Source organism: Oryctolagus cuniculus, chromosome 12, assembly GCF_964237555.1.
Source record: "Oryctolagus cuniculus chromosome 12, mOryCun1.1, whole genome shotgun sequence".
In the NCBI taxonomy this organism is placed as follows: domain Eukaryota; kingdom Metazoa; phylum Chordata; class Mammalia; order Lagomorpha; family Leporidae; genus Oryctolagus; species Oryctolagus cuniculus.
In genome coordinates this window covers 110,737,009-110,763,182 of record NC_091443.1, presented here as the reverse complement: position 1 = coordinate 110,763,182, position 26,174 = coordinate 110,737,009, and the positions used below count along the sequence as shown (strand labels likewise).

Below are 26,174 nucleotides of genomic sequence, written 5' to 3'. Positions count from 1 at the left end.
CTGATCCGATGGCAGGAGCCAGGTACTTCTCCTGGTCTCCCATGGGGTACAGGGCCCAAGCACTTGGGCCATCCTCCACTGCACTCCCTGGCCACAGCAGAGAGCTGGACTGGAAGAGGGGCAACCAGGACAGAATCCGGCGTCCCAGTCGGGACTAGAACCCGGTGTGCTGGCGCCGCAAGACGGAGGATTAGCCTAGTGAGCCGCGGCGCCGACCTTAAGCAGTTCTGTAACCTGTTTTCACTGGAGGCCTGGTACACAAGTGCTCTTGCCTCTCACTCAGGTCTGGAAGCCTTGCTGTTATCATAATGTGACTCCCCTGCTCCCTGTCCTAAATCTGTCCAACAACGCTCTGCCCCGTTCCCATGCTTCAGGTGCCATGTGGGGTTTTGATTGTACCTCCAAGCTGCTCAGCCAGTGAGGAACTGGGGGAAGGGACCTCTATGGGACAGGGATAAAAGGAGCTGGTCTCTGAGGGAGGTGCCTGCTTCCACCTGCTGGTCGGCACCCTGGAGTCCGCGAATCAATAAACGTCTGGCTTTCTGCTTCCTTCACGCTTCTGAGTCCATCCTTTGGTGGGTAGGCGGTCTCAGGTGGGTGTGTATCCCACAAAATCGTGGAGTTAGTAAAGGAGTGGAGAGGGTGGGGAATAGCACACGTACGTCCACGTGCGTAACATGGGGCCATGTCTTCCTGGTCTGACCAGGACAATAAACGTGAAACAGGAATGGAAGCTGTGCCACATGCCCCCGCCCCTTAGGTTCCGGCAGCAAGTGCGAGGAGGTGCCTGGACAAATTCCGTGGCAGTTGGACAGCAAAATGGCCACCAAGATGGAGAGCAACGAGAATGTAGTCATGACCTTCTATAACCCCGAGGTTCCCAAAGTAAAAGGGAAGCGGACATACCAAAAGGTGAGCAGGCTCCTGCTTGTCGCCAGGTGGGAGGATGGGGACTTGGTCACGGCTGGGCTGCACGGAGGAAGCTGCCCTGCACACTCTGTGTTGTGAAGAAAGGGCAGGAAAGGACACCCACCAATGAACCCCTACATGGGGGCACTCGAGGTGAAGAGTAGAAGGCCCTGGGAGTCTGGGGGTGCCTTCGCGAGTGGGCAACCTTTCCCTCATCCTTGTAGCCTACGCTGCCCACCAACAAACACCCGGGGGCCTCGATGCCTCCCCAGCGGCGGCAGCAAAACGTGCACCAGACACACACCTACATCCGGATGTTCTGCGGCAGCCTCTGCGGCTTCAGCTTCCTCGTGGCCGTCTGCACGAGCCCCCTGAGCTGGGTGCAGCTGCTGGTGATCAGAGACGGTGCGGAGCTCTACGCGGGACTCTGGACCCTGTGCAGCCACGAGCTGTGCTGGACCCACACGCCCAGGCCACCCTGTGAGTGCCCCTAGCGCAGTGCCACACGGGGCCAGAGCGCTCTTTCCTCTTCCTTCCCCCGAGCTCTCTCGGCCTTCTCCTCTCCAGATCCAGGGCGGGCCTCGGAGGAGCGTGAATGGAGACACTTTTATGTTGGGGTCTTCGGTGTCCCCCTTTCTCCTCCTGCCCCCCATGATGAGCTGATGCCCTCTTGGCTCCGTGGGAGGAGCACGCGTGGTGTGTGAGGTGCTACTGCGCAGCTTTCTGAGGTGGTTTGCAGAAATCGGAGGGAAGTGACAGACTCCCGTGGCTGGGAGACAAAGCCAGGTGTCATGCCGACTGTCGGTCCGCCCTTCTGGGCCCACGTGGCCTGCTAGCAGTAGAAGGACATAAACATTTGTCTGTCGTGGGCTTGGTGTCCCAGCGCCAGACTTGTCGAGTCAGTTACTTGTGTCCAAATTTTATGCAGCTTTGAATAAATCTGCAGATGCAACACAAAATATTTTAGAATAAGTTTTTATTTTATTTATTTTAAAATATTTATTTAATTGAAAGGCAGAGAGACAGAGACACACACACAGAGGGAGAGTGAAAGAGATGTTCCATCTACTGGTTCAATCCCAAATGTCCACAATGGCCAGGGCTGAGCCCAGAACTCAATCTGAACCTCCCATGTGGGTAACAGGGGCCCAAGCACTCGGGTCATCTTCCACTGCCTGCCCAGACACCTGACGAGACAGGGAGCCAGATCAGAAGGGGAGCAGATAGGACCTCAAGCCGGTGCTCTGATACGGGATGCCAGCATCACGATGGGGGCTTAACACGTGGCGCCACAACACCAGCCCCTTCAGTAAAGCATTGAAGGGAAGCTAAGGGAAGCACCCACTCTGTGTTAGGAGTGCAGCAGCAATAAATGAGGTCAGTGTTGCTCTCCCAACTGCTTTATCATCCAGTCGGCGGCAGCTGAGCCAGAGGAGGCAGGGACCCGGAGCCAAGCGGCAGAGGCAGATGAGGCGTGTGGAGCCTGAGCGAGGGCGTGGAGCCAGGACTTGGCGGGACCTCTGCTTGCACAAGTGTGAGCTGGGCCCAGAGGGACACTCTGTGAAAAGAAAGGGGGGGTGGGGGAGACACTTCTGGGGCGTTGTATTCCTGCAGTCTGGCAAACAGGGGCCGGAAACCAGAAGGCAGCAAGTAAAGGAAGGGCGACTTTATCTGTTCAGTCTCAGCTGGCGAGTCCTGTGCGTGCCTTATGCTTCTGCAAGATAAAAAACAAATAGAAGCAAGCTGCAAGTCCACGGGTGAATGATTAAGCAAAGGATATGAGTATGAGACTATTTTGTAGTCATTAAAAGTGATTTTTACGACAGCTTCCTGGGGAAAATCTTATCCTTTAATCTCAAGGAGCAAATAAAATCCACATGACATCTTGTATTATATCCAGTATATTTAGTGGGTAGGAAAAATATAAGAAGGAAAGAAAAGAGAATGCTAACCATTGTTGCCATGAGGTAGCGGGGTCCTGACTGGTGTCCTTCATACCTCTTTGGATTATATTACTTGTAGAATTAGAAACAAGGGGGCCGGCTCTGCGGCTCACTAGGCTAATCCTCCGCCTAGCGGCGCCGGCACACCAGGTTCTAGTCCCGGTCGGGGCGCCGGATTCTGTCCCGGTTGCCCCTCTTCCAGGCCAGCTCTCTGCTGTGGCCAGGGAGTGCAGTGGAGGATGGCCCAAGTGCTTGGGCCCTGCACCCGCATGGGAGACCAGGAGAAGCACCTGGCTCCTGCCTTTGGATCAGCGCGGTGCACCAGCCGCAGTGTGCCGGCCGAGGCAGCCATTGGAGGGTGAACCAACGGCAAAGGAAGACCTTTCTCTCTGTCTCTCTCTCTCTCACTGTCCATTCTACCTGTCAAAAAAAAAAAAAAAAAAAAAAAAAAAAAAAGAAAGAAAAAAAGAATTAGAAACAAGGGAAGTTTTTTTTGTTTGTTTGTTTTAGATTTATCCATTTATTTGAAAGGGTTACAGAGAGAAAGAGATAGGAAGAGACAGAGAGGTAGAGAGAGAGATCTTCCATCTGTTGATTCATTCCCCAGATGGATGCAATGGCCAGGGCTGAGCTAGGCCGAAGCCTTAAGAGCCAGGAGCTTCTTCCAGGTCTCCCACGTGGGTGCAGGGCCCCAAGGACCTGGGCCATCTTCTACTGCTTTCCCAGGCCATAGCAGAGAGCTGGATCGGAAGTGGAGCAACTGGGACACAAACTGGCACCCTTATGGGATTCTGGCACTGCAGGCAGCAGCTTTACCTGCTACACCACAGCGCCGGCCCCAAGAAAAGCTTCATGTTGGCCACGCCTCTGATAGGCTGGTCAGCCGGAGTTAGAGTGCCTAGGAGTGGTTTTCTAGGGCCTGGAGGTTCACAGTGGAGACTTTGCCTGCATAGCCACGAGGGTCCTGGTTTGTGACAGACGCTGTGCTTGCTGCAAGTGCAGCTTCCTCCCCTGTTGCGGCCACGCAGCTTCCGAAGGGCGGCCCCTAACGCTGCACGGACCGAGCTTTGCTCCCCTCTCCTTGCAGATTACCTCCAGTTTTCCAGGGCCGCCTCCATCATCTCCATGCTCACCACCCTCACTGGCCTTGGCTGGCTCTTATACTCTTGCCTCCCTGGAAGGGGAATTGTCTCCAACTTGGATCTGAAGCTATCCTTGCTCAGCTTCGCCTCAGGTACAGAGCTAGACCGGCAGGGTGACACGCGGCTGACACAGCCAAGGTAACAACATTCCCCAGTGGGACTTCAGCGCTCCTCCTTGGCTCTGCTCTTTCAGCACGGGACCACGCTGCCAGCCCCCTGCCCTGTATCTGTAGACAACACACCTTAGCGGCCTCAGCACGGTGGAGGCCCCTTCCTGGCTCTCTGCTGGTCAATCCCCAGTTTGGGCCGGCGCCGCGGCTCACTAGGCTAATCCTCCGCCTAGCGGCGCCGGCACACCAGGTTCTAGTCCTGGTCGGGGCGCCGGATTCTGTCCCGGTTGCCCCTCTTCCAGGCCAGCTCTCTGCTGTGGCCCGGGAGTGCAGTGGAGGATGGCCCAGGTGCTTGGGCCCTGCACCCCATGGGAGACCAGGAGAAGCACCTGGCTCCTGCCATTGGATCAGTGCGGTGCGCCGGCCGCAGCGCGCTGGCCGAGGCAGCCATTGGAGGGTGAACCAACGGCAAAGGAAGACCTTTCTCTCTGTCTCTCTCTCTCTCACTGTCCACTCTGCCTGTCAAAAAAAAAAAAAAAAAAAAAAAAAACAAAAAACAGTTTGCCCCTGTTGTCCTGGCCACGTGTTTGGGTTCTGCAGGCGGAATCAGCGGCAGGGGTGCTGGTCGAGGCAGACCCCACAGGCTGACAGGGTGTGGCCGCTTTCCCTCTCACCCCAGCTGCCTGCTTGCTGTTGTGCCTCGGCCTGTTTCTGGAGCAGGTGAGCTGGCACTCCAAGGACGCCATGGAGCCAGATTTCTTGTGGACTTACCACCTGAACTGGTGGGGAGACTTCTTGTACACGTCTGCTGGTGAGTCGGCCCTGCGCAGGCACGGAAGGGGAAGTGGCTCGGGCAAGGGAGGGAGGTAGGGTCTGGGAGGCGCGGGCGTCCCGGCCACCCCCCTCAGCACATCTGTATGGCATGGGGGAGGAAGCACGGATTTTAAACTCGGAACCTGGATTAGCAGCCTCTTCTAGCGGCGGATGAGGCATGGACTGGATGAATAACACCCAGAAAATAGTAGAACGGCGCTTGAATCCAGGAGGTGCCGGTGTTATTCTAAGCAGTCTGGGAAATCCCAAAATGTAGTGAGAGCACAGGCGGGTGAAGTGGCTGTGTTGGGGGGACGCAGCCTCACTGAGGAGACGCCTCGGCCCCAGGTATGAAATGATGGCCAAGCTGGCGTTGTGGTGCTGTGGGTTAAGTCACTGCCTGCAGTGAGAGAGCCGGTTCCGTTCCCATCTCAGCTGCGTCACTTCCAATCCAGCTCCCTGCTGACGCACTTGGGAAAGCAGAAGAAGACGGCCCAAGTCCTTGGGCGCCTGTCACCCATGTGGGAGGCCCAGACAGAGTTCCAGGCTCCTAGCTTTGACCTGTCCCTGTGCCAGCCATTGTGACCATCTGGGGAGTGAACCAGCAGATGGAAAATCAATCTCTCTCTCTCTCTCTCTCTGTGGGGGGGGGGGGTATGGATGTGAATTTCTCTCTCCCCCCACTCTCTGTAACTTTGCCTTTCAAATACTCTTTTTTCAAAAAATCTTTAAAAGAATGACTAATGATAAAAATATATAAAAATATATAAAATGATAAAAAGACCGGAATGACCATCTCTATGTGGACCCTCTCCTCCAACTCTCCTCTTTCCTAGGGATCATCTCTTTTCTCAACTACATATCTCTCATGGTTCTTCCCTCTGACCAAAGCGCCGCTGTGCCTGAACCAGTAGAGGCCTCGCGGCTGGGGATTGGTCCAGTGACAACAGAGGAGCTTGCTGAAGACGAGGAGTCAGATTCTTCGTAAGAAAAAAGAAAAAAATCAAGCAAACGACCAAGTACGGAACCGAGGCGGCAGCAGAAACACTTCTCTGCCGGTGGTCTTACAAATGGGGGAGAAGCGGAGTTGGCAATGATTGTGCAAATTCTCGAAAACCTTACCAATATCATGTCCATGTCACTGAAGGAGACAGCATTAAAGCTGATAAAATGTCTTATGTGCATGTTCAACCCAAAATGTGTGTGATGGCCACGAGGAAAACAGTGAAAATCCACTCGAGATAAAATTTCTAGAAGAGGTTAGGGTCGTGAGGGAGAGAAGGTAGATGGGGTGCGTGGACACCGGGGATCATGCACCAGCAGGGCCCGTGGTGAGGAGAGCCGACCGGCCCTGTCTGGAACTTTCTTTACTGTGTGTGGCTTCACATATGTAATCAGGGTGGAAGGCACTTGGACACGACTGCGGATTCTGCATTGGAAACCTTTCCCAGAAATGGGATAAATGGCAACGGAGATGGTATCTCCTACCCAGGGGAGCTGTGGCCTCTGGGGAACCCATGAGGCCAGGTCTCCTGTGAGGATTTGTTGCCTGGAAACCTTGCAGTCTGCAAGTCTCCCTAGGCTGGGAGACACCTGCACTGGGCCCCCATTCTACACAGTGCTTCTCTCTCTGACTTTTTTCCTGGGGAGGGGGCCACAGATGCCATCTTTTAAAATTTGTTTCAAAAATTTATTTTTTTATTTTTATTTTATTATTTTTTTTTTACTTTTTGACAGGCAGAGTGGACAGTGAGAGACAGAAAGAAAGGTCTTCCTTTGCCGTTGGTTCACCCTCCAATGGCCGCTGCGGCCGGCACTCTGCAGCCAGCACACCGCGCTGATCTGATGGCAGGAGCCAGGAGCCAGGTGCTTTTCCTGGTCTCCCATGGGGTGCAGGGCCCAAGCACCTGGGCCATCCTCCACTGCACTCCCTGGCCACAGCAGAGAGTTGGCCTGGAAGAGGGGCAAGTGGGACAGAATCCAGCACCCCGACCGGGACTAGAACCTGGTGTGCTGGCGCCGCTAGGCGGAGGATTAGCCTAGTGAGCCGCGGCGCCGGCCTCAAAAATTTATTTTAAAAGTTATTTGAGAGGCAGAGAGATGGAAAGAGACAGACAGACAGAGGGAGCGCCCACCCACTGGTTCCTACTCAAAATGCCCACATCAGCTGAGCTGGATCGGTAAGGAAGCTGGGAGCTAGGAACCGAGTCTGCCACAGTTGGGTGGCAGGGACCCAAATGCCTGAATCCTCCCTGCTCCCTCCCAGGATGCACGTTAGTGGGGAGCGGGAGTCGGGAGCTGGAGCTCGGCCTTGGTGCCGATGCTTTGATGTGGGATGCGGGCGTCTAAGCACCAGGCCAACCTCATCGTCCTGTGACTCTCACTCCGTAAGCATCAGTTCCATTTTACTGAGCCAGAAGGGCTTCCTTCAGCATATGTGTTCATGAGAAATTTCCATCAACTTCTGAAGCTCCCACGTAGGCGTGTGTGCGTGCACGTTTGTGTATGTGCGTGTTTGTGAGTGAGTGTGTGTGTGTGTGTGTGTGGTTTTCTTCAAGTTGAAAGCCGTGCTTTATATATACTATAAAACTTGGGGCGGGGCCAGCACCGTGGCACAGTGGGCTAAAGCCCCAGTCTGCAGTGCTTGCAACCCATATGGGTGCTGGTTCTAGTCCCAGCTGCTCCACTTCTAAGCCAGCTCTCTGCTGTGGCCTGGGAAAGCAGTAGAAGATGGCCCAAGTGCTTGGCCCCTGCACCCACGTGGGAGACCTAGAAGAAGCTCCTGGATCCTGGCTTCGGATTGGCTCAGTTCCAGCCATTGCAGCCATTTGGGGACTGAACCAGCAGATGGAAGACCTCTCTCTATATCTATATCTACCTCTTTCTGTAACTGTCTTTCAAGTAAATAAAAAGAAAAAGAACACCTGGGGTAAGATGTTGTGGCGCAGTGGTTAAGACACCACATGGGGTGCCCGTATCCCATACTGGAGACCCTGCTGTGCTTCTGCTTCAGCTTCCTGCTACTGTGACCCTGGGAGGCAGCTGGTGACGGCTCCGGTACTCGGGTCCCTGACACCTATGAGACCCAGATGGAGTTCTAGCCTGGCTCAGCCTCCGCTGTTGTGGCATCTGGGGAGTGGACCAGCAGATGGAAGGTATCTATCCCTGTCTTTCGAATAAACAAAAAATAAAAAAAAAAACCTTAAAAACAACAACAACAACCAAGCAATGGCGCAGGTAGTGGTGGTTTCTGGCCATCACGTAGGTCTTTTGATGACCAAGTACACCTTTCAGACACAGCCCAGATTCCACGGAGAAGGTCCCTAACACTCAGCTTGCCTGTGCACCTCCAGTAGCGGCCGCGGGGGCTCCAGGGCTGAGGCACTCTCCTCTGAGCCTGGCCATGGCGTGGCTGCCGGCTCCAGCTTCTCCTCTCCGTGCTCTTCAAGATAAGCTTTTGGTCCTTTGAGTTTAACTTTGAAACACACGGGCAGCCCTGTGGAAAGCAGAAATAAACAGAGCACTTAGGGAGTTCTTAGCGTTCAGGTCACTGAGCCGTAATTCCCATCATCCTCATGTGGTAACTGGAAGGCCTGTAGGTTAACGCTTCTGCTTTACTCCTGTGGGTAGCTCATGTGGGTGCACCCACACCCAGACACACACACACACATACATGCACCTTGTTTGCGCCTGACTTAGAAAATTCTTCTTGGAACAGGCGTTTGGCACAGCTGGGTTGCCCACAGCCCGTATCAGCGGCTGGGTTTGGGTCTCATCTCCAGTTCTGATCCGGCTTCTGAAGCAACAGGTGATGGCTCCCGTACTTAGCTCCCTGCCACCTCCGTGGGAGACCCAGATTGCGTTCCATGCTCTAGGCTTCGGCTGGCCCAGCCCTGGCTGTTGTGGGCGTTTGGGGAGTGAGCCAGCAGATGGGAGCTCGCTCTCGCTCGCTCTCTCTCTCTCTCTCTCTCTCTCTCTTTACTTCTCTGTCTTTCAAATAATATGAAAATACATAAATAAAAATTAAGAAAAAGAAAGTTCCCGTCTGTGCTTGCAGGCGATTTGGTGCCGCCTTACCTCCTGCACCGCCTTCCAGAAGCCGCTGTGAGTGTAACAGGCGGGTCTGGGGGCCTCGGCCCCTCCTGGGTCCCCATCGCACCCGGCTCTGCCCCACACATTGACTAGCAAAGCACTCATCGTGTTCACAGTCTTTACGCTTTGGTTTGCACACCTGAATTACACGACTCCGGTGATAAGATAGTGAACACTGATGACCGTGAGGGATTTTAAGTGCAGGGGAAGGGGGCAGATCTGAGTGAGGCCAGAAGCTGGAAAACAAGTGGGCCGGCGCTGTGGTGTAGCGGGTAAAGCTGCCGCCTGCAGTGCTGGCATCCCATGTGGGCACTGGTTCAAGTCCTGGCTGCTCTACTTTCCATCCATCTCTGCTGTGGCCTGGGAAAGCAGTAGAAGATGGCCCAAGTCCTTGGGCTCCTGGATCCATGTAGAAGACCCGGAAGAAGCTCCTGGCTCCTGGCTTTGGATCAGCCCAGCTTTGGTCATTGCAGCCATCTGGGGAGTGAACCGGTGGATAGAAGACCTCTCTGTCTCCTCTGCCTCTCTCTGCCTCTGCCTTTCAAATAAGTAAATCATTTTTTAAAAAGAAAAACAAGGCTGGCGTTGTGGCTCATTTGGCTAATCCTCCGCCTGCGGTGCCGGCACCCCGAGTTCTAGTCCAGTTGGGGCGCTGGATTCTGTCCCGGTTGCCCCTCTTCCAGTCCAGCTCTCTGCTCTGGTCCGGGAGTGCAGTGGAGGATGGCCCAAGTGCTTGGGCCCTGCACCTGCATGGGAGACCAGGAAGAAGCACCTGGCTCCTGGCTTTGGATCAGCACAGTGCCGGCCGTAGCAGCCATTTGGGGGGTGAACCAATGGAAAAGGAAGACCTTTCTCTCTTTCTCTCTCTCTCTCTCCTCTCTCTCTCTCTCTCTCTCTCTCTAACTCTGCCTGTAAAAAAAGAAAGAAAGAAAGCGGAAGGCCTGGGCTATGTGGGGAGAAGAGGCGGTGGTGTCATGAATGTTGCCAGTGTTAGGGGCAGAGGCTACCTTTCCTCGCTCCTCCCCTTTTTAAGATTTATTTATTTATTTGAAAGGCAACATGACTGAGGAGAGAGAGATTTTTGCATCTACTGATTCACTTCCCAAATGGCTGCAAGAGCAGGGACTAGGCCAGGCCGAAGTTTCTTCCAGGTCTCCCATGTGGGTGCAGGGGCCCAAGGACTTGGGTCATTTTCCACTGCTTTCCCAGGCGCATTAGCAGGGAGCTGGATCAGAAGTGGAGCAGCCGGGACTTGAACCTGTGCTCACATGGGATGCCGGTGCTGCAAGCATGAGCTTAACCCATGATGCCACAATGCTGGCTCCTATATCCACTTTTTTACTGCTCTGTTTTATGTTTTTCTGTGTTAAATCACCCATGATTTTACACTTTTGCCTTTTTCCCTTGTACTTCTGTGTCTTTTTAAATATATTTTAAACTTTATTTATGTGTTTTATTTATTTGAGAGAGGTCGAGGGGGAGAGAGAGAGACAGAGAGAGACAAGGAACTTCCATCTGTTCTCTGAACCAAGGCCCTCTGATATGGGACATGGTCATTTTAATAAAAGTCAACTGTTAGGCCAAATGCCTGTCCCTGTTGCTCATATTTCAGTATTACTTTATTATAGAAGCTATTTTTCCTTTTAGTGAATGCAAGTAGAAATGATTTCAAAATATTATATGAAAAAAAATTGCTTACAATGAAAATGAAGCTCCCCCAACCCACAGCAGAGCACCTGGGTTCAAATCTCAGCTCTGCTCTTGATTCTGGCTTCCTGTTGATGCAGACCCTGGAAGGCAGCTTCAGCTTGGCCCAGCCACAGCTGTTGTGTTTGGGGATTTAACCAGTAGACGGGAGTTAGTCTCTCTCTCTCTCTCTCTCTCTCTCTCACTAACTCTGTCAAATAAATAAATAATAAATAAAATTAAAAAAAAAAAAAGAAAGAAAGAAAGCTGTGGCCGGAACCCGGGCCGAGAAGACAGCAGCTGCTCTAAGGCAGTGGGGGCAGAAACTCAAGATGGGTTTGAAAGCTTCCGGGCGGTGCAACTGGCAGGATGCTTTGTGACTGGGCGGGTGTGGCAGGGGAGGCAAGTAAAGGGCCCAGGAGAGGTCACCTGCTCTCTGCAGGTGAGGGGTTGCAGCCGCCCCCAGGCTACCTGGAAACTCCTGCGGGGTCTGCGGTGGGACCGGTGAGCAGATGGGTCCCACGGCTCTGCCAGGCTCTAGGACGGGAAGCGGGGAAGGCAAGGCCACGGTCTGCCATTCTGCCTTGCCAAGAAATAAAATCAATCGTTAAAAAAGTTATCTCAAAATAAAACAAGTTAATGTTAACAAATAGAATCAGTCAGAGACTGGTACAAGAGGAGAAAGCCACACACACACACGCGCACACACACACACACCCCCTGCCCCAAGGGGAGAGGGCAAGGCTTTCCCTCCGGTATGGTACGGGGCCAGGTCTCGTCCGTCCGGAGAGGACGCAGCACTTCATCCGCAAAGGTGCCAGCTCCCTGGGCTTCCTCCTCGTGCCGCCGCTCTGCCTGTGCCCCTGTGGGCTCTGGACTGGACCGTGTGCACCACAGCCTTTGCTGTGGCCACACACTGACAGCCCCCTGTAAGTGCTACCTAAACTCCAGACTCTCCTTTGGCTGCAATCCTCAGAGCTCCACACGCCCTCTCCATAGCCTGCAGCCCACTCCACTCTCCCCTGCTGATTCTCAGCCATGTAGGGTCAGTCCCCCAAAGGGACTTGAGACGTCCCCAGTGCGTAAAAGCCACAGCCCCTTCATTACTGAAACTGATGCCTCATGCCTCAAGCTTTCTCTTAACGTTTCCACAGAGGGAGGGATATAGGTCATTCAACCTTAGCATGGATGTCACCTCATACCCTACCTTAAGCGACCTCTCAAGGTACTAGTTATAATGCCAACTTTTCTCTCGTTGTGGAATAAGCTGTTTATTCCCTTGTTAACAGGACTCCAGCAGGCAAGGAGGAGATGAAAAAGGGGTCTAGGCCGGCACCGCGGCTCACTAGGCTAATCCTCCACCTTGCGGCGCTGGCACACCAGGTTCTAGTCCCGGTCGGGGCGCCGGATTCTGTCCCGGTTGCCCCTCTTCCAGGCCAGCTCTCTGCTGTGGCCAGGGAGTGCAGCGGAGGATGGCCCAAGTGCTTGGGCCCTGCACCCCATGGGAGACCAGGAGAAGCACCTGGCTCCTGCCATTGGATCAGCACGGTGCACTGGAGGGTGAACTAACGGCAAAGGAAGACCTTTCTCTCTTTCTCTCTCTCTCACTGTCCACTCTGCCTGTCAAAAAAAAAAAAAAAAAAAGGGGGGGGGGGTCTTCATGGTGCCTGGGAAGCCCCTCACCCAGGGGCTTACTCTGAGTCTGCTATGTGGGAGGCGACCACAGGCTCTGTCTCCGTTTGCCCCCACGCTGGCTCCCCCTCGTCTCTCAGAGCAGGTAGCCTGTGCTGCAGACACATCCCTTCTTTCCCTCCCCTGGCAGGCTACCTCCAGCTCTCCAGGGCCTTCTTCCTCATCTCTGCCCTCCTCATCCTCATCGCAAGCATCTGGCTCAGCATCAAGGGGCTGGCAGACAAGGCTTGCACTGATCTGGACAATTTCACCGTCTGTTTCATCTCAGGTACAGCATGATGAAGTCCCAGAATTCCTTCCCTCAAAGGGAGGCTTAACCTCCTGCACCACAGTGTATTTAGAATCCAAATTCAAGCACTGGTTTACATAGTAACAGCGAAACACAGGCATATGTGTATTTCATTATGTTCTATATTTGTAAAGCAAAATGTATTCGAGAGCACAAGGCTTGTAGAAAATTTCAAATCTCACCATGCTTTTTCTGACATTTTCAGATCTAATCTCAGTGATAGCAAAAGACATTTGAGGGGCTGGCACTGTAGCATATTGGGTTAAACCGCTGCCTGCAGTGCCAGCATCCCATATGGGCATTGGTTTGAGACCCAGCTCTCTGCTATGGCCTGGGAAAGCAGTAGAAGGTGGTCCAAATGCTTGGGCCCCTGCACCCACGTGGGAGACCCAGAAGAAGCTCCTGGCTTCGGATCGGCACAGCTCCGGCCATTGTGGCCATCTGGAGAGTGAACCAGCAGATGGAAGACCTCTCTCTCTACCTCTGCCTCTGCCTCTCTGTAACTCTGCCTTTCAAATGAATAAATAAAATAAATCTCTTTTTTTAAAAAAAGGACAGTTAAAGTTGGTAAATGTGCTTTTGCTTAACACAGAAAGTGTTTTTTATTTTGTACATAGCACATAGCTTCCTATATGCAACTTGTTATTACATGTTGATCTTTGGAGAAGCAGCATTCCATTAGCATTTTTACTGTCTTATATTCTCCCTCCTTCCTTCCTTCCTTCCTTCCTTCCTTCCTTCCTTCCTTCCTTCCTTCCTTCCTTCCTTCCTTCTTTCCTTTCTTTCTTTTTTTCACAGGCAGAGTTAGACAGTGAGAGAGAGAGAGAGAGGTCTTCCTTTCACTCCCCAATGGCCGCTACAGCCGGCACACAGCACCGATCCCAAGGCAGGAGCCAGGTGCTTCTTCCTGGTCTCCCACGGGGTGCAGGGCCCAAGTACTTAGGCCATCCTGCACTGCACTCCCGGGCCACAGCAGAGAGCTGGCCTGGAAGAGGGGCAATCGGGACAGAATCCGGCGCCCTGACCGGGACTAGAACCCAGTGTGCCGGTGCCGCAGGCAGAGGATTAGCCAAGTGAGCCGCGGCGCCGGCCCCTTTCTTTCTTTTTTGTTAAGATTTATTTGCTTATTTGGGGGCCAGCGCTGTGGCAAGCAGGTAAAGCCACTGCCTGCAGTACCAGCATCCCATGTGGATACCAGTTGGAGTCCCAGCTGCTTCACTTCCAATCCAGCTCTCTGCTATGGCCTGGGAAAGCAGTAGAAGATGGTCCAAGTCCTTGGGTCCCTGTATCCTCATGGGAGTCTTGGAAGAAGCTCCTGGCTTCAGATTGGCCCAGCTCTGGCCATTGCTGCCATTTGGGGAGTGAACCAGCAGATGGAAGACATCTCTTTCTCTCTTTCTGTAACTATGCCTTTCAAATACATAAATTATTCTTTAAAAAAGATTTATTTGGCCGGCGCCGGGGCTCACTAGGCTAATCCTCTGCCTTGTGCCGCCAGCACACCGGGTTCTAGTCCCAGTAGGGGAACTGGATTCTGTCCCGGTTGCCCCTCTTCCAGGCCAGCTCTCTGCTGTGGCCAGGGAGTGCAGTGGAGGATGGCCCAAGTGCTTGGGCCCTGCACCCCATGGGAGACCAGGATAAGTACCTGGCTCCTGCCATCGGATCAGCGCGGTGTGCCGGCCGCAGCGCGCTGGCCACAGCGGCCATTGGAGGGTGAACCAATGGCAAAGGAAGACCTTTCTCTCTGTCTCTCTCTCTCTCACTGTCCACTCTGCCTGCCAATAAAATAAAATAAAATAAAATAAAAAATAAAAAAAGATTTATTTGAAAGGCATATTTACAGAGAGAGGGGGAGAGAGAAACAGATCTTCTATCTGCTGGTTTACTCTCCAAATGGCCACCATAGCCAGGAGCCAGGAGCTCCATCTAGGTCTTCCACGTGGGTGGCAGGGGCCCAAACACTTGGGCCATCTTCTGCTGCCTTCCCAGGCATTGTTAGCAGAGAGCTGGATCTGAAGCAGAGCAGCCAAGGACACAAAACTGGCGCTCACAGGAGATGCTGGCTTTGCAGGCAGCAGCTTTACTCACTGTGTCACAGTCACTGCCCCCTTATTTATTCCTTGAATTCACGTTCATGCACCAATCCGAAGCCAGGAGCCAGGAGCATCCTCTGGGTCTCCCATGCAGGTGTAGGGGTCCAAGGACTTGGGCTATGCTTCTGTTGCTTTCCCAGGCCGTAGCAGAGAGCTGGATCAGAAGTGGAGCAGTTGGAACCAGCACCCATATGGGATCCAGCACTGCAGGTGGTGGCTTTACCCAGTACACCACAGTGCCAGCCCCTACATTCCTTTAAACTGAAATAAGTTAAAGGTCGGAGGAAGAGGCCAGGAGGGCTAAGACAATAAAGCGCCCTTGCAGAGAGGCGCCTTACGCACAGGGAAGGCAGGTGCTCCAGTCTTTGTGGAATTTCACCTCTCTACAAGATTTAAAGTGTCACTGCTATTATCTTTCTGTTCTGTGGCCCGTCTTTCAAGTACGGTTTTAATTGCTGTGACATGTCACATTTTGTCTCTCTCTCTTTTTGAGAAGTCCACAGTGAGAGGAAAAGTCGACATTTACAGTGAACAGATTGATGGGGCCAGTGTTGTTTCGTGGTGGATTGGGCCACCATTTGCGACGCCTGTATTGCATATCCGAGTGCTGGTTCAAGTTCTGGCTGCTCTGCTGCGATACAGGTTCCTACTAATGCACCTGTCAAGGCAGCAGATAACGGCCCTACACTTGGGCCCTGGCACTGAAGTGGGAGACCCTGATGGAGTTAAGAGCTCCAGGTTCCAGTCCAGCCCAGCCCTGGCCGCTGTGGCCATTTGGGGAATGAAGCAGTGGATGGAAGATCTCTCGCCTCCTCCGCCACTCTGCCTTTCAAATAAATACATTTTAAAAATAATACAAGATAAAACTAGCATGTTTATATTTCTAGTGTAGAAGCAGAAGACAATAAAAGGAAGAAAACTCCACTTAACTGAAGTGTGGTGGTTGCACAATTAATCAGAAATCATTGAATTGTATGCTTACAGTGGGCAAGTTTTTACAAATAAAACTCAAGTTTAAAAAGTACTCTTAACTGGCTTTCTTTCTGCTTTTATAAGTACAAATGCCCCAATACGGGGGTCTTCAAAAAGTTCATGGAAAATGATTATTATGGAAAAACTATGCATGGATTTAAAAATATGTTTTTCATTAATTTTTTTTAATTTGAAAGGCAGAGTTAGAGAGAGAGAGAGAGAGAGAGAATCTTCCATCTTCTGGTTCACTCCTTGAATAGTTACGACAGTGGACTGAGCCAGGATGAAGCCAAGAGCCTGGAGCCTCCTCCAGGTCTTCCACGTGGGTACAGGGGCCCAAGCTCTTGGGACCATCTTATGGTGCTTTCCCATGCAATAGCAGGGAGCTGGATTGGAAGTGCAGCAGCCAGGACTTGAACCCATGCCCACATGGAATACCAGCGCTGCAGGAGGTGGCTTGACCTGCTAAGCCACAGTGGCGAGCCTCTGCCTCTGCCTCTTACTTACAGTGCTGGTTTGCAGAAGGCAGCTTCCGTAACGTCACCGTACCTGCCAATTCTCCTGCTGTATAGATGTCCCCCTTTGCTGCTATCCTTGGTAAAGCTTTTCCCACTCCTAGATGCTTCACCAAGATTCTTCTTAGTTTTATGGTTTTTTTCTTCATAAATATCTGTCTTGATTTGATTTTGATACATGACGTAGGGTGAGGATCTAACTTGATAGAAAGGGTGCCTGGGGAAAGCAGAGGAAATGTTTACCTCACTTATTGTATGCCTTCTAGTTATTCCAAACTGTATTCCAGGCATAGTCGTGGTGAACACAAGAGAAATGGCCTCCATCCTGTGTAACTCAGACAGAAGACAGGCCCTGGCTGTCTATGGAGAAGAGCGAAGTGCCATGGTGGCATGTAGTCTGCTGCCTGCTGAACAGTTGATCACTTAGGGAGGAATTTTGATTTTGGTTGGAGCAAAGACTTCAAGTCAAAGGCAGCAACGTCAACAACCGCTATCTCAGAGCATCTGTGCGTCAGACTCTGGCGTAGCTTAGCGGCGTTCCAGCTCAGGATCTCCCACAGAGACAGCAAGGAGCTATGGCCGCAGCTGCGACCTCGCTGAACGCCCGACCTGGGGGAGACTCACCTCCAGGAGCACGGGGGTGTGCCAGGCTGAGCTCTCGCGGCTGCTGAACACGGTCCCCGGCCGCTCGGTAAGGATCCAGTTCCTTCCGTGTTCTTTGTGCATTGGAGACCTCTGTCAGGGTTTTTTTTTTTTTTTTTTTTTTTTTTTTTTTTTTTTTTTTTTTTTGACAGGCAGAGTGGACAGTGAGAGAGAGAGACAGAGAGAAAGGTCTTCCTTTGCCGTTGGTTCACCCTCCAATGGCCGCCGCGGCCGGCGTGCTGCGGCCGGCGCACCGCGCTGATCCGATGGCAGGAGCCAGGAGCCAGGTGCTTTTCCTGGTTTCCCATGGGGTGCAGGGCCCAAGCACCTGGGCCATCCTCCACTGCACTCCCTGGCCACAGCAGAGAGCTGGCCTTGGAAGAGGGGCAACCGGGACAGAATCCGGCGCCCCGACCAGGACTAGAACCTGGTGTGCCGGCGCCGCAAGGCAGAGGATTAGCCTAGTAAGCTGTGGCGCCGGCCCCTCTGTCAGGTTCTTGGCACAGAGGCCAGGAGAGTTCATTTTTTTTAAAAAAAGGTTTATTTATTTATTTGAAAGTCAGAGTTATACAGAAAGAGGAGAGGCAGAGAGAGATCTTCCATCCGCTGGTTCACTCCCCAATTAGCTGCAATGGCTGGAGCTGCACCAATCCGAAGTCAGGAGCCAGGAGCTTCTTCCAGGTCTTGCATGTGGGTACAGGAGCCCAAGCACTTGGGCCATCTTCTACTGCTTTCCCAGGCCATAGTAGAGAGCTGGATTGGAAGTAAAGCAGCCGGGACTCGAACTGGCGTCCATATGGGATGCCAGCGCTTCAGGCCAGGGTGTTAACGCACTGCACCACAGCGCCGGCCCCAAGAGAGTTCATTTTTGTCTTGGGGTGGGCACCTAAACTTGGTTCTACGACTTACAAAGGCCATCTCTATGGAGGAGTAAATTGGCACAGCATTCATATTCTTAAGTTCTATCTTCAGGAACAAAGGGAGTATTCGTGCACTGTGACTGTCCTGGTTGATGGATTTCTGTCTGGTGTATAAATTAATATGTGGGTGGGGCCCGTGCTGTGGTGCAGTAGGGTAAAGCCCCAGCCTGCAGTGCTGGCGTCCCATATGGGTGCCAGTTCAAGTCCTGGCTGCTCCTCTTCTGATCCAGCTCTCTACCTGGGAAAGCAGTAGAAGATGGCCCAAGTCCTTGGGCCCCTGCACCCGCATGGGAGACCTGGAAGAAGCTCCTAGCTTCGGATCAGCTCAGCTCTGGCCGTTGTGGTCATTTGCAGAGTGAACCAGCAGAATGGAAACCCTTTCTTTCTCTCTGGCTCTACCTCTCTCTGTAACTCTGTTTTTCAAATAAAATAATTATTAAATAAATAGTGTGTGGGTGGATGACGCATTCCCAGAGAACTGAGTTCACAATGCACGGGACAAACCTTCACTCTTTCCAGGATGGGAGTCTCAGGTGCTAGAAGACTGAAGCTGAAGCATCTCCCAACACATCACAGTTGTGGCTTCCAGTCAGTTTTCATCCCCTCCTTCCCATGTGTGCAGACTGCATCGTGAGTCCAATCCCTTGGCTTCGTGCGATGCGATGGCTTGAGGCAGGAGCGTGCAGGTACACAATTACTTTCTTAACTCGGGAAGTATAATTTGTAAGTTATACTTCATCTTTGCTTGGATATCACCTAAAATGCTGAAACTTGGAATGCGGTGTTTCTGGGTAAGGCACAGGTATAGAGCGTGTAAATCGATGGACAGTGCGTCTGTGGTATCAGATGCTTGGTGAGGGGCTGTAGTAGGGGGAAAGATCTGAGAAAGTTCCTTGTGGCAGATAGTGAGACAGACCTGAGCAACCCAGGCCTGTGTGCAGCTTGAGCTGCCTTGCTCTTGTCTTTCTCTTGTATCAGTTGTAGGCTTCCTGAGGACATAAAACACAGCCCACTTGGCATTTTCAGTAATACTTAGCACAATGGCTCGGGCGATTGCGTTCACGTAATCACGTATTTACTTGAATGAGCAGGAACACATCCCCCGCTCCTGTGCCTGTTCAACTGCTCTATGTAATCCTGATGCAAGGGTTGAGATTGATTTGACAAACCCAGCGACCTGTTACTCACAGGAACCCCACTGCAGTAACGATAAACTTTACAGAAATCATGAACAAGCAGCTCCAACCTAGCATAGCAGGAGAAGCAGATGAGGCAGAGATGAATCAGGCTCCACCGTTTGCAAGCTGGGGAGGCTTTGAGCAAGTTTCCTAAAGAGCAACAGAAAGAGGTTAAGGAGGGCGTGGGTGCTGCAGCGTAGTGGGTTAAGCTGCCACCTGCAACGCCAGCATCCCATGTGGCCGCCGGTTCAAGCCTTGGCTGCTCCACTTCCCTTCCAGCTCCCTGCTAATGGCCTGGGAAAGCAGCTGACAATGGATCAAGTGTTTGTGTCCTTATCACCCATGTGGGAGACGCAGATGGAGTTCCTGGCTTTGGCCTGGCCCAGTGACAGCAGTTGCAGCCATTTGGGGGAGTGAACAGATGGGGCCAGCTGCGGCATAGCCTGCGGTTCCAGCATCCCATATCGGCACCGGTTCAAGTCCTGGCTGCTCCAGTTCCGATACAGCTCTCTGCTATGGCCTGGGAAAGCAGTAGAAGATGGCCCAAGTCTTTGGGCCCCTGTACTCTGGGAAGACCCAGAGGAAGCTCCTGGATCCTGACTTCAGATTGGCGCAGCTCCAGCCATGGCAACCAACCGGGGAGTAAACCAGAGGATGGAAGACTTCTCTCTCTGCCTCTCTTTCTTTCTCTGTGCAAGTCTGACTTTCAAATAAATTAACAAATAAATAAAGGGCATATGTGGTAGTCACACACAAATACACACACACACACACACACACACTGAACTTCAGGAGTGTTGAAATACTGGCAGTTCCCCAAAACAGGCCACAGCTTAAACACGCTGTATTCTTTTCATCCTTGCAGGTCACACTCCCATTGCCCAGAACATCATTGATTTTTCCTCCCATGATTAGCTCAGGCCACACTTCCCCTAGGACGTTCTCCGTGATAGTCTTTGTCTGTAGCCCACACTGAGTTAGACATCTGTCTTCCGGCTGCCCTAACATTTGGATCATACGTCCACCATAGCATCTGTTGCATTATAGTATCATTAATAGTTTATATGTTGTGCTAAGACAGGAGCCAGGACCTCTATCCGGGTCGCACACGTGCGTGGCAGGGATCCAAGCACTTGGACCATCTTCCACTGGCTTCTCAGGTGCATTAGGAGGCAGCCGGATTGGAAGTGCAGCAGCTAGCACTCAATATGTGAGTCTCTGATACGCGATGCCGGCATCTCAGGCAGCAGCTTAACCTGCCATGCTGTGACACTAGCCCCATCTCTGAGCATCTTGAGAGCTGAAACTCTTTTATTGGTCTAGCATAGGGCCCGACACGATGTTGGTGAACAGCTGAGGTGTTGGATTAACTAACAAATTCACAGGCCTAGGAGAAGAGAGCAGCAGCACTTCCGACACCTGGCGACTCAGTAATCCTCGGTGCTCCTCTACGGGCGGCTGCTGTGAACAGACAGCACTGTCAGCCTCGCGCTTATTCAGGCTAAGACGAGACTCTGCGCGTTTCCTGCATCCAATATGAGAACAGTGAGTCCTTTATGGCCACCACGTCATTACAATCCATAACGAAAAGCCCAATTTCTTTTTAAAGTAGATTTGCTTTTATGTACTTGAAAGCCAGAGTGCCAGAGAAAGAGAGAGATACTGTGAGAGAGGGAGAGATAGATAGATATATCTTCCAACTGCTGGTTCACTCCCCCTAAATGGCCACAACTGTCAGGGCTGGGCCTAGTTGAAGCCAGGAGCCAGGAACTCCCTCTGGGTCTCCCTCAGGAGTACAGGGGCCCAATAACTTTGGCCATCATCACTGTTTTCCCAGGCACATTAACAGGGACCTGGTTTGGAAGCAGAGCAGCTAGGACTTGACTGATATTCTGATACGGGATGCTAGCGTTGCAATCAGCAGTTAAATTGTTTTTAAAATTTTTAGTTATTTGAAAAGCAAGAGACAGAGAGACAGAGGTCTTCCATCTGATTGTTCACTCCCTCAAAGCCCACACAGCCAGGGCTGGCAAGACTGAAGCCAGGAGCCTGGGTCCCCATGTGGGTGGCGGGGACCTAAGTACTTGAGACATGGCCTCCTCCCTCCCAGGTTGGGCATTTGCAGGAAGCTGGAGTCAGGAGCAGAGGTGGGACTCAAACCCAGGCCCGCCCACGTGGGATGCGGGTGTCCCCAGCAGCGGTTTCATTGCAGCACTGAGCCGCCCCATTCCTGCTTTTAAATTCAGATGAGAAAACAGGCGCTGGACAGGTTAGGTGATTTGTCACTTCCTTAGTAAATGGGGTTTCTCGCTGTGGAGCCCATGGTGCATCTCAGAGTGAGCTGAGCCGGGATGTTCCCTTTGCACAACATCTCTGGTCCCACCCTCTGCACCTGCAGCCTCCCACACATGCTCACTTGGAAGAAAACAAAGTCTGCCGCTCACAGACGCAGCTTGACCTGGGGTCAAAAACCAAACAAAAAACCAAACCTGTCCACACATACCTGGCTTAGCAAACAAATACACCAATTGATAACTACGACATCACCTCCCTGTGGGACTACTCCGTTTACATGCAGGGTGGTGATTTTAATTTTTACTACCACTGCAAACTCTCCAAATGTGTCCTCTGCTCACTGCTTCAGCATTTGAGTGCCTCAATGTTGGATTATCTTCTCATGAAAGCAGAATGTGAGGTAGCTCCCTTTTTTTAAAAAGATTTATTTATTTATTTGAAAGTCAGAGTTACACAAAGAGAGGAGAGGCAGAGAGAGGAGAAAGAGGTCTTCCATCCGATGGTTCACTCCTCAATTGGCCGCAACGATGGGAGCTGCGCTGATCTGAAGCCAGGAGCCAGGAGCTTCTTCCGGGTCTCCCACATGGGTGCAGGGACCCAAAGACTTGGGCCATCTTCTACTGCTTTTCCAGGCTATAGCAGAGAGCTGGATCAGAAGTGGAGCAGCTGGGTCTCAAACCGGTGTCCATATGGGATGCCGGTGCTTCAATCCAGGGCGTTAACCCTCTACACCGTAGCACCGGCCCCTCCCTTATTTTTTTTTTTTTAAGATTTATTTATTTATTATTTGAAAGACAGAGTTTGAGAGAGGCAGAGGCAGAGAGAGAGAGAGGTCTTTCATCTGCTGGTTCATTCCCCAAATGGCCACAATGGCCAGAGCTGAGCTGATCTGAAGCCAGGAGCCAGAAGCTTCTTCGGGGTGTCTCATGCAGGTACAGGGGTCCAAGGACTTGGGCCATCTTCTGCTACTTTCCCAGGCCATAGCAGAGAGCTGGATTGGAAGTGAAGCATCAGGGACTCGAGCTGGCATCCATACAGGATGTTGGCACTGCAGGTGGCGGCTTTACCTGCTGTGCCACAGCTCGGGCCCCAAGGTAGCTCCTTTAAGAATTCTAGACCAGGGACTGGTGTTGAAATTCAGTGGGTTAAGCTGCACCCTGCAATGCTGGAGTCACAAATAAGTGCTTGTTTATGTGCCAGCTGCTGCACTTCTGATCCAGCTCCCTGCTAATGCACATGGGAAAGCAGCAGAGGATGGCCCAAGCCTTTGGGCCCCTCTACCCACGTGGGAGATGTGGATAAAGTTCCTGGCTCCTGGACTCTGCCTGGCACAGCTCCAGCTGTTGTGATCATTTGGGGATGAGCCAGTGGAAGGAACATCTCTCTTTCCTTCCCTCTCTGTAACTCTGCCTTTCAAATAATTAAATAAATAAATCTCTGAACAAACAGAATAAAAGAAAATAAAAGAATTCTAGACCAGGGGCTGATGTGGAGTCTCAGCTGCTCTGCTTCCAATCTGGCTCCCGGCTAGTGCACCTGGGAAAGCAGCAGCAGATGGCTCAAGTGCTGGGGCCTTGCTATGTGGGAGACCTGGGTGGGGTTCCTGGCTGTTGGCTTTGGCCTGGCCCAGCCTCAGCTGTTGTGGCCTTTTAGGAAGTGAAGTAGCAGATGCAAGTTCTCTCTCTCTCTCTCTCTCTCTCTCTCTCTCTCTGCCTTCCAAATAAATCTTTTTAAAACAGAGAGGGAGACAAAGAACCAATGAGAAGGTTTTCATTGCTGTGGGTGTTGGGGTTCTTTGGACCTGTTAGGTGCTGTACTTCATGGGTCCACCCCCCCACCCCCCCGGCTTCAGGTCCTCTCAGGCTCCTTCTCTCCTTTGTGGCAAAGAGGCCCTGTACCTCTTGTCGGCAGTGCACCTGCAGCCTACCCTCTCTTGCTATGGAAGACTAAAAGCTGAGCAGCATTGTGGACGTGGACGTGGGGTGGGTCCTGAGCAGACCTGCATGAGGTGTGCCTGGAGGGGACACACACCTGACATAACTCCACCCCACTCCACCCCCCCAGTCCACACGGTCTTCACTGCATCACTGAGACCCCGAAGAAGGAACAGCAAAGAATACTGACTTTGAGGCAATGGTGGCAAGAGTCGACAGACTCACGTCCACCAGCTCACAGCCTGCGGTTTATTTTAGCTCATTCCAACATTATCAAAAGCTTGAAGGTGCATTGGCAAAGGCAGATACGGGGATGACTAATGTTGTAGGCATCAAGGGTCGGGTTGGGAATGGCTTGAGGACATAGAGTCTTCCCCTCCCCTTTTTTCTTTTTTAAAGCTTTATTTAGGGGCCAGCACTGTGGCGCAGCAGGTTAATGCCTTGGTCTGAAGTGCGGGCATCCCATACGGGTGCGGGTTCGAGACCTGGCTGCTCCTTTTCCAATCCCACCCTCTGCTATGGCTTGGGAAAGCTGTAGAAGATGGCCCAAGTCCTTAGGGCCTGCACCCATGTGGGAGACCCGGAAGAAGCTCCTGGCTCCTGGCTCCAGATAGGCGCAGTTCCGGCCATTGTGGCCAACTGGGGAGTGAACCAGCGGATGGAAAACCTCTCTCTCTCTCTGCCTCTCCTCTCTGTGTGTAACTCTGACTTTAAAATAAAAATAAACAGGCCGGCGCCGTGGCTCAATAGGCTAATCCTCCGCCTTGCGGCGCTGGCACACCAGGTTCTAGTCCCGGTCGGGGCGCCGGATTCTGTCCTGGCTGCCCCTCTTCCAGGCCAGCTCTCTGCTGTGGCCCGGGAGTGCAGTGGAGGATGGCCCAAGTGCTTGGGCCCTGCACCCCATGGGAGACCAGCATAAGTACCTGGCTCCTGCCATCGGATCAGCGTGGTGCACTGGCCGCAGCGCGCCGGCCGCGGCGGCCATTGGAGGGTGAACCAATGGCAAAGGAAGACCTTTCTCTCTGTCTCTCTCTCTCACTGTCCACTCTGCCTGTCAAAAAAAATAAATAAATATTTTTTAAAAATAAAGATTTATTTATGTGAAAGGCAGTGTTAGAGAGAGAGACAGATCTTTCATCCACTGGTTCATTACCTAAATGGCTGCAATGGCCAGGTCTGGGCCAGGCTTAACCCAGGAGCTTCATCCAGGTCTCCCCTGTGGGTGGCAAGGGCCCAAGCACTTGGGCCATCTTCTGCTGCTTTCCCAGGCCCATTAGTAGGGAGCTGGCTCCTACGTGAAGCAGCAAGGACTTGAACCTGGTGCCCATATGGGATGCTGGCTTAATCCACCATGCCACACAGTGCTGGCCCCCAGGGCAAATGAGTTCTGCAACCCTTGGATTGGCTGTGGGGAGGAGCAGGTGGGATGGAGGGCGGCTGAGGGACCGCAGGCGCAGAGGCACGGATGTGTGTGCAGGTGCAGATCCGGTGCTTTCTTAGGATTCCTGTCTAGTGACTTCTGTGAATTCCTTAGCACTCGCCGTTCGTGCCGTTTCTTAGCTTGTGTCATCCCTTCAACCCCACAGTTACTATCCTTATAACCGACCTTCCGATTTAGTCTTTTCTGAAACTAAATCATGCCCTCTCAGAGGGCAGGATCCCTCTCTCTCTCGAATGCCTGGGAAGGTGCTATGCACTGAGGAGACACCAATAATAACTATTGATTAGCTGTCAGAATAACACACACGTTTGTCTTTTAGGTGTTCATTAAAAGGACTTGGATTGGGTTGGGTTCCTGCCACCCCAGTGGGAGACCTGGACTGCATGCTGGCTGCTGGCTGCTGTTGGGGGCATTTTGGGAGTGAACCAGAGATGGGAGCTCTCTGCCCCTGACATTAAGAATGAAGTGGGTCTCTGGGAGTAGAGGACAACACATCTGTTTATTCACGATTCCATTTTTAGTATCTGCTTCCATTGCTTCTTGGCCTTTTGGCTAACACCCAGTGTGGTATCTATTTCCGGAAGCAACAAGTACTGCACATAGTCAATGTATGTGTGCTACGCACTACTCAGCTGGCCAGCAGGAGGGCTGGGAGCAGGTACTCCCAACGTACAAGGACACATTTTAGAACAGGAGTGCTTTTTTTTTTTTTTTTTTTAATAAAGGTTTATTTATTTGAAAGGCAATGACAGAGAGAGAGAGAGAGAGAGAGATCTCCCATCTGCTGGTTTGCTCCCCCAAATGGCCACAAGAGCCTGGCCAGGCTGAAATCAGGAGCCTGGAGCCTCTTTCAGGTCTCCAACATGGATGCAGAGGCCCAAGGACTTGGACCATCTTCCGCCGCTTTCCCAGGCCACAGCAGAGAGCTGGATCAGATGTGGAGCAGCCAGGACTCGAACTGGCGCCAATATGGGATGCTGGCACTGCAGGTGGTGGCAATATCTTCTATACCACAGTGTAGGCCCTGAGGAATGATATCTTACTACAACTACTGAGAACTTCACAGCAAAATCAGTAGGCTTGGATTTGGAAACACCTGGATTTGAAACAGGGTTCTGCCATCTCTTGTGCAGTCTGGCAAGTTACTTCTTATCTTCGAAAATGAAGAACTCTTCTCTTCACAAGATCAACAGGAATAAATTAAAAATGCATATGTACTTAGTTTGGCATACAACTCAATGATGTATTTGCTCATTGTGTTTTGCCCATTCATTTATCTGTTCAAACCCATCCCTAAGGCAACATAACAGAGGTGTTTATTTGTTGTAGAAAAACTTTTTTCTTCAAGTGATCAAGTCATTAGGACAGGTATCTGGTCACTCTTTTTGGGGGTAATAATTTGTACATATTTAAGGCCAAGTACATGTGTCTCACAATTATGGGGAACACAGACATTGTGGTTTTGTACATTTGTCTGACTGCATGATAGTATGCATTCTACTTCTTTT

General features: G+C 51.9%; 1 protein-coding gene across 5 annotated transcripts; it reads left to right on the top strand.

The window, feature by feature from the left end:
- The first annotated feature begins 754 nt into the window (after positions 1 to 754).
- Positions 755 to 16,936, top strand: TMEM202 (transmembrane protein 202). Of its 5 annotated transcripts, XM_070054714.1 has the most exons (7): positions 755 to 912; positions 1,134 to 1,389; positions 3,940 to 4,086; positions 4,784 to 4,915; positions 7,931 to 8,072; positions 12,518 to 12,655; positions 16,544 to 16,912. In XM_070054714.1, exons 1-6 carry the CDS (start codon positions 820 to 822, stop codon positions 12,621 to 12,623), a joined length of 876 nt encoding a protein of 291 aa, XP_069910815.1. In that variant the 5' UTR covers positions 755 to 819; the 3' UTR covers positions 12,624 to 12,655; positions 16,544 to 16,912. The 5 variants fall into 5 exon arrangements, with proteins under 5 accessions (XP_069910815.1, XP_069910816.1, XP_051678281.2 ...); XM_070054715.1 differs by lacking the exon at positions 3,940 to 4,086 and having other exon boundaries at positions 16,544 to 16,936; XM_051822321.2 differs by lacking the exons at positions 12,518 to 12,655; positions 16,544 to 16,912 and having other exon boundaries at positions 3,940 to 4,132; positions 7,931 to 8,063.
- Positions 16,937 to 26,174: the final 9,238 nt, after the last annotated feature.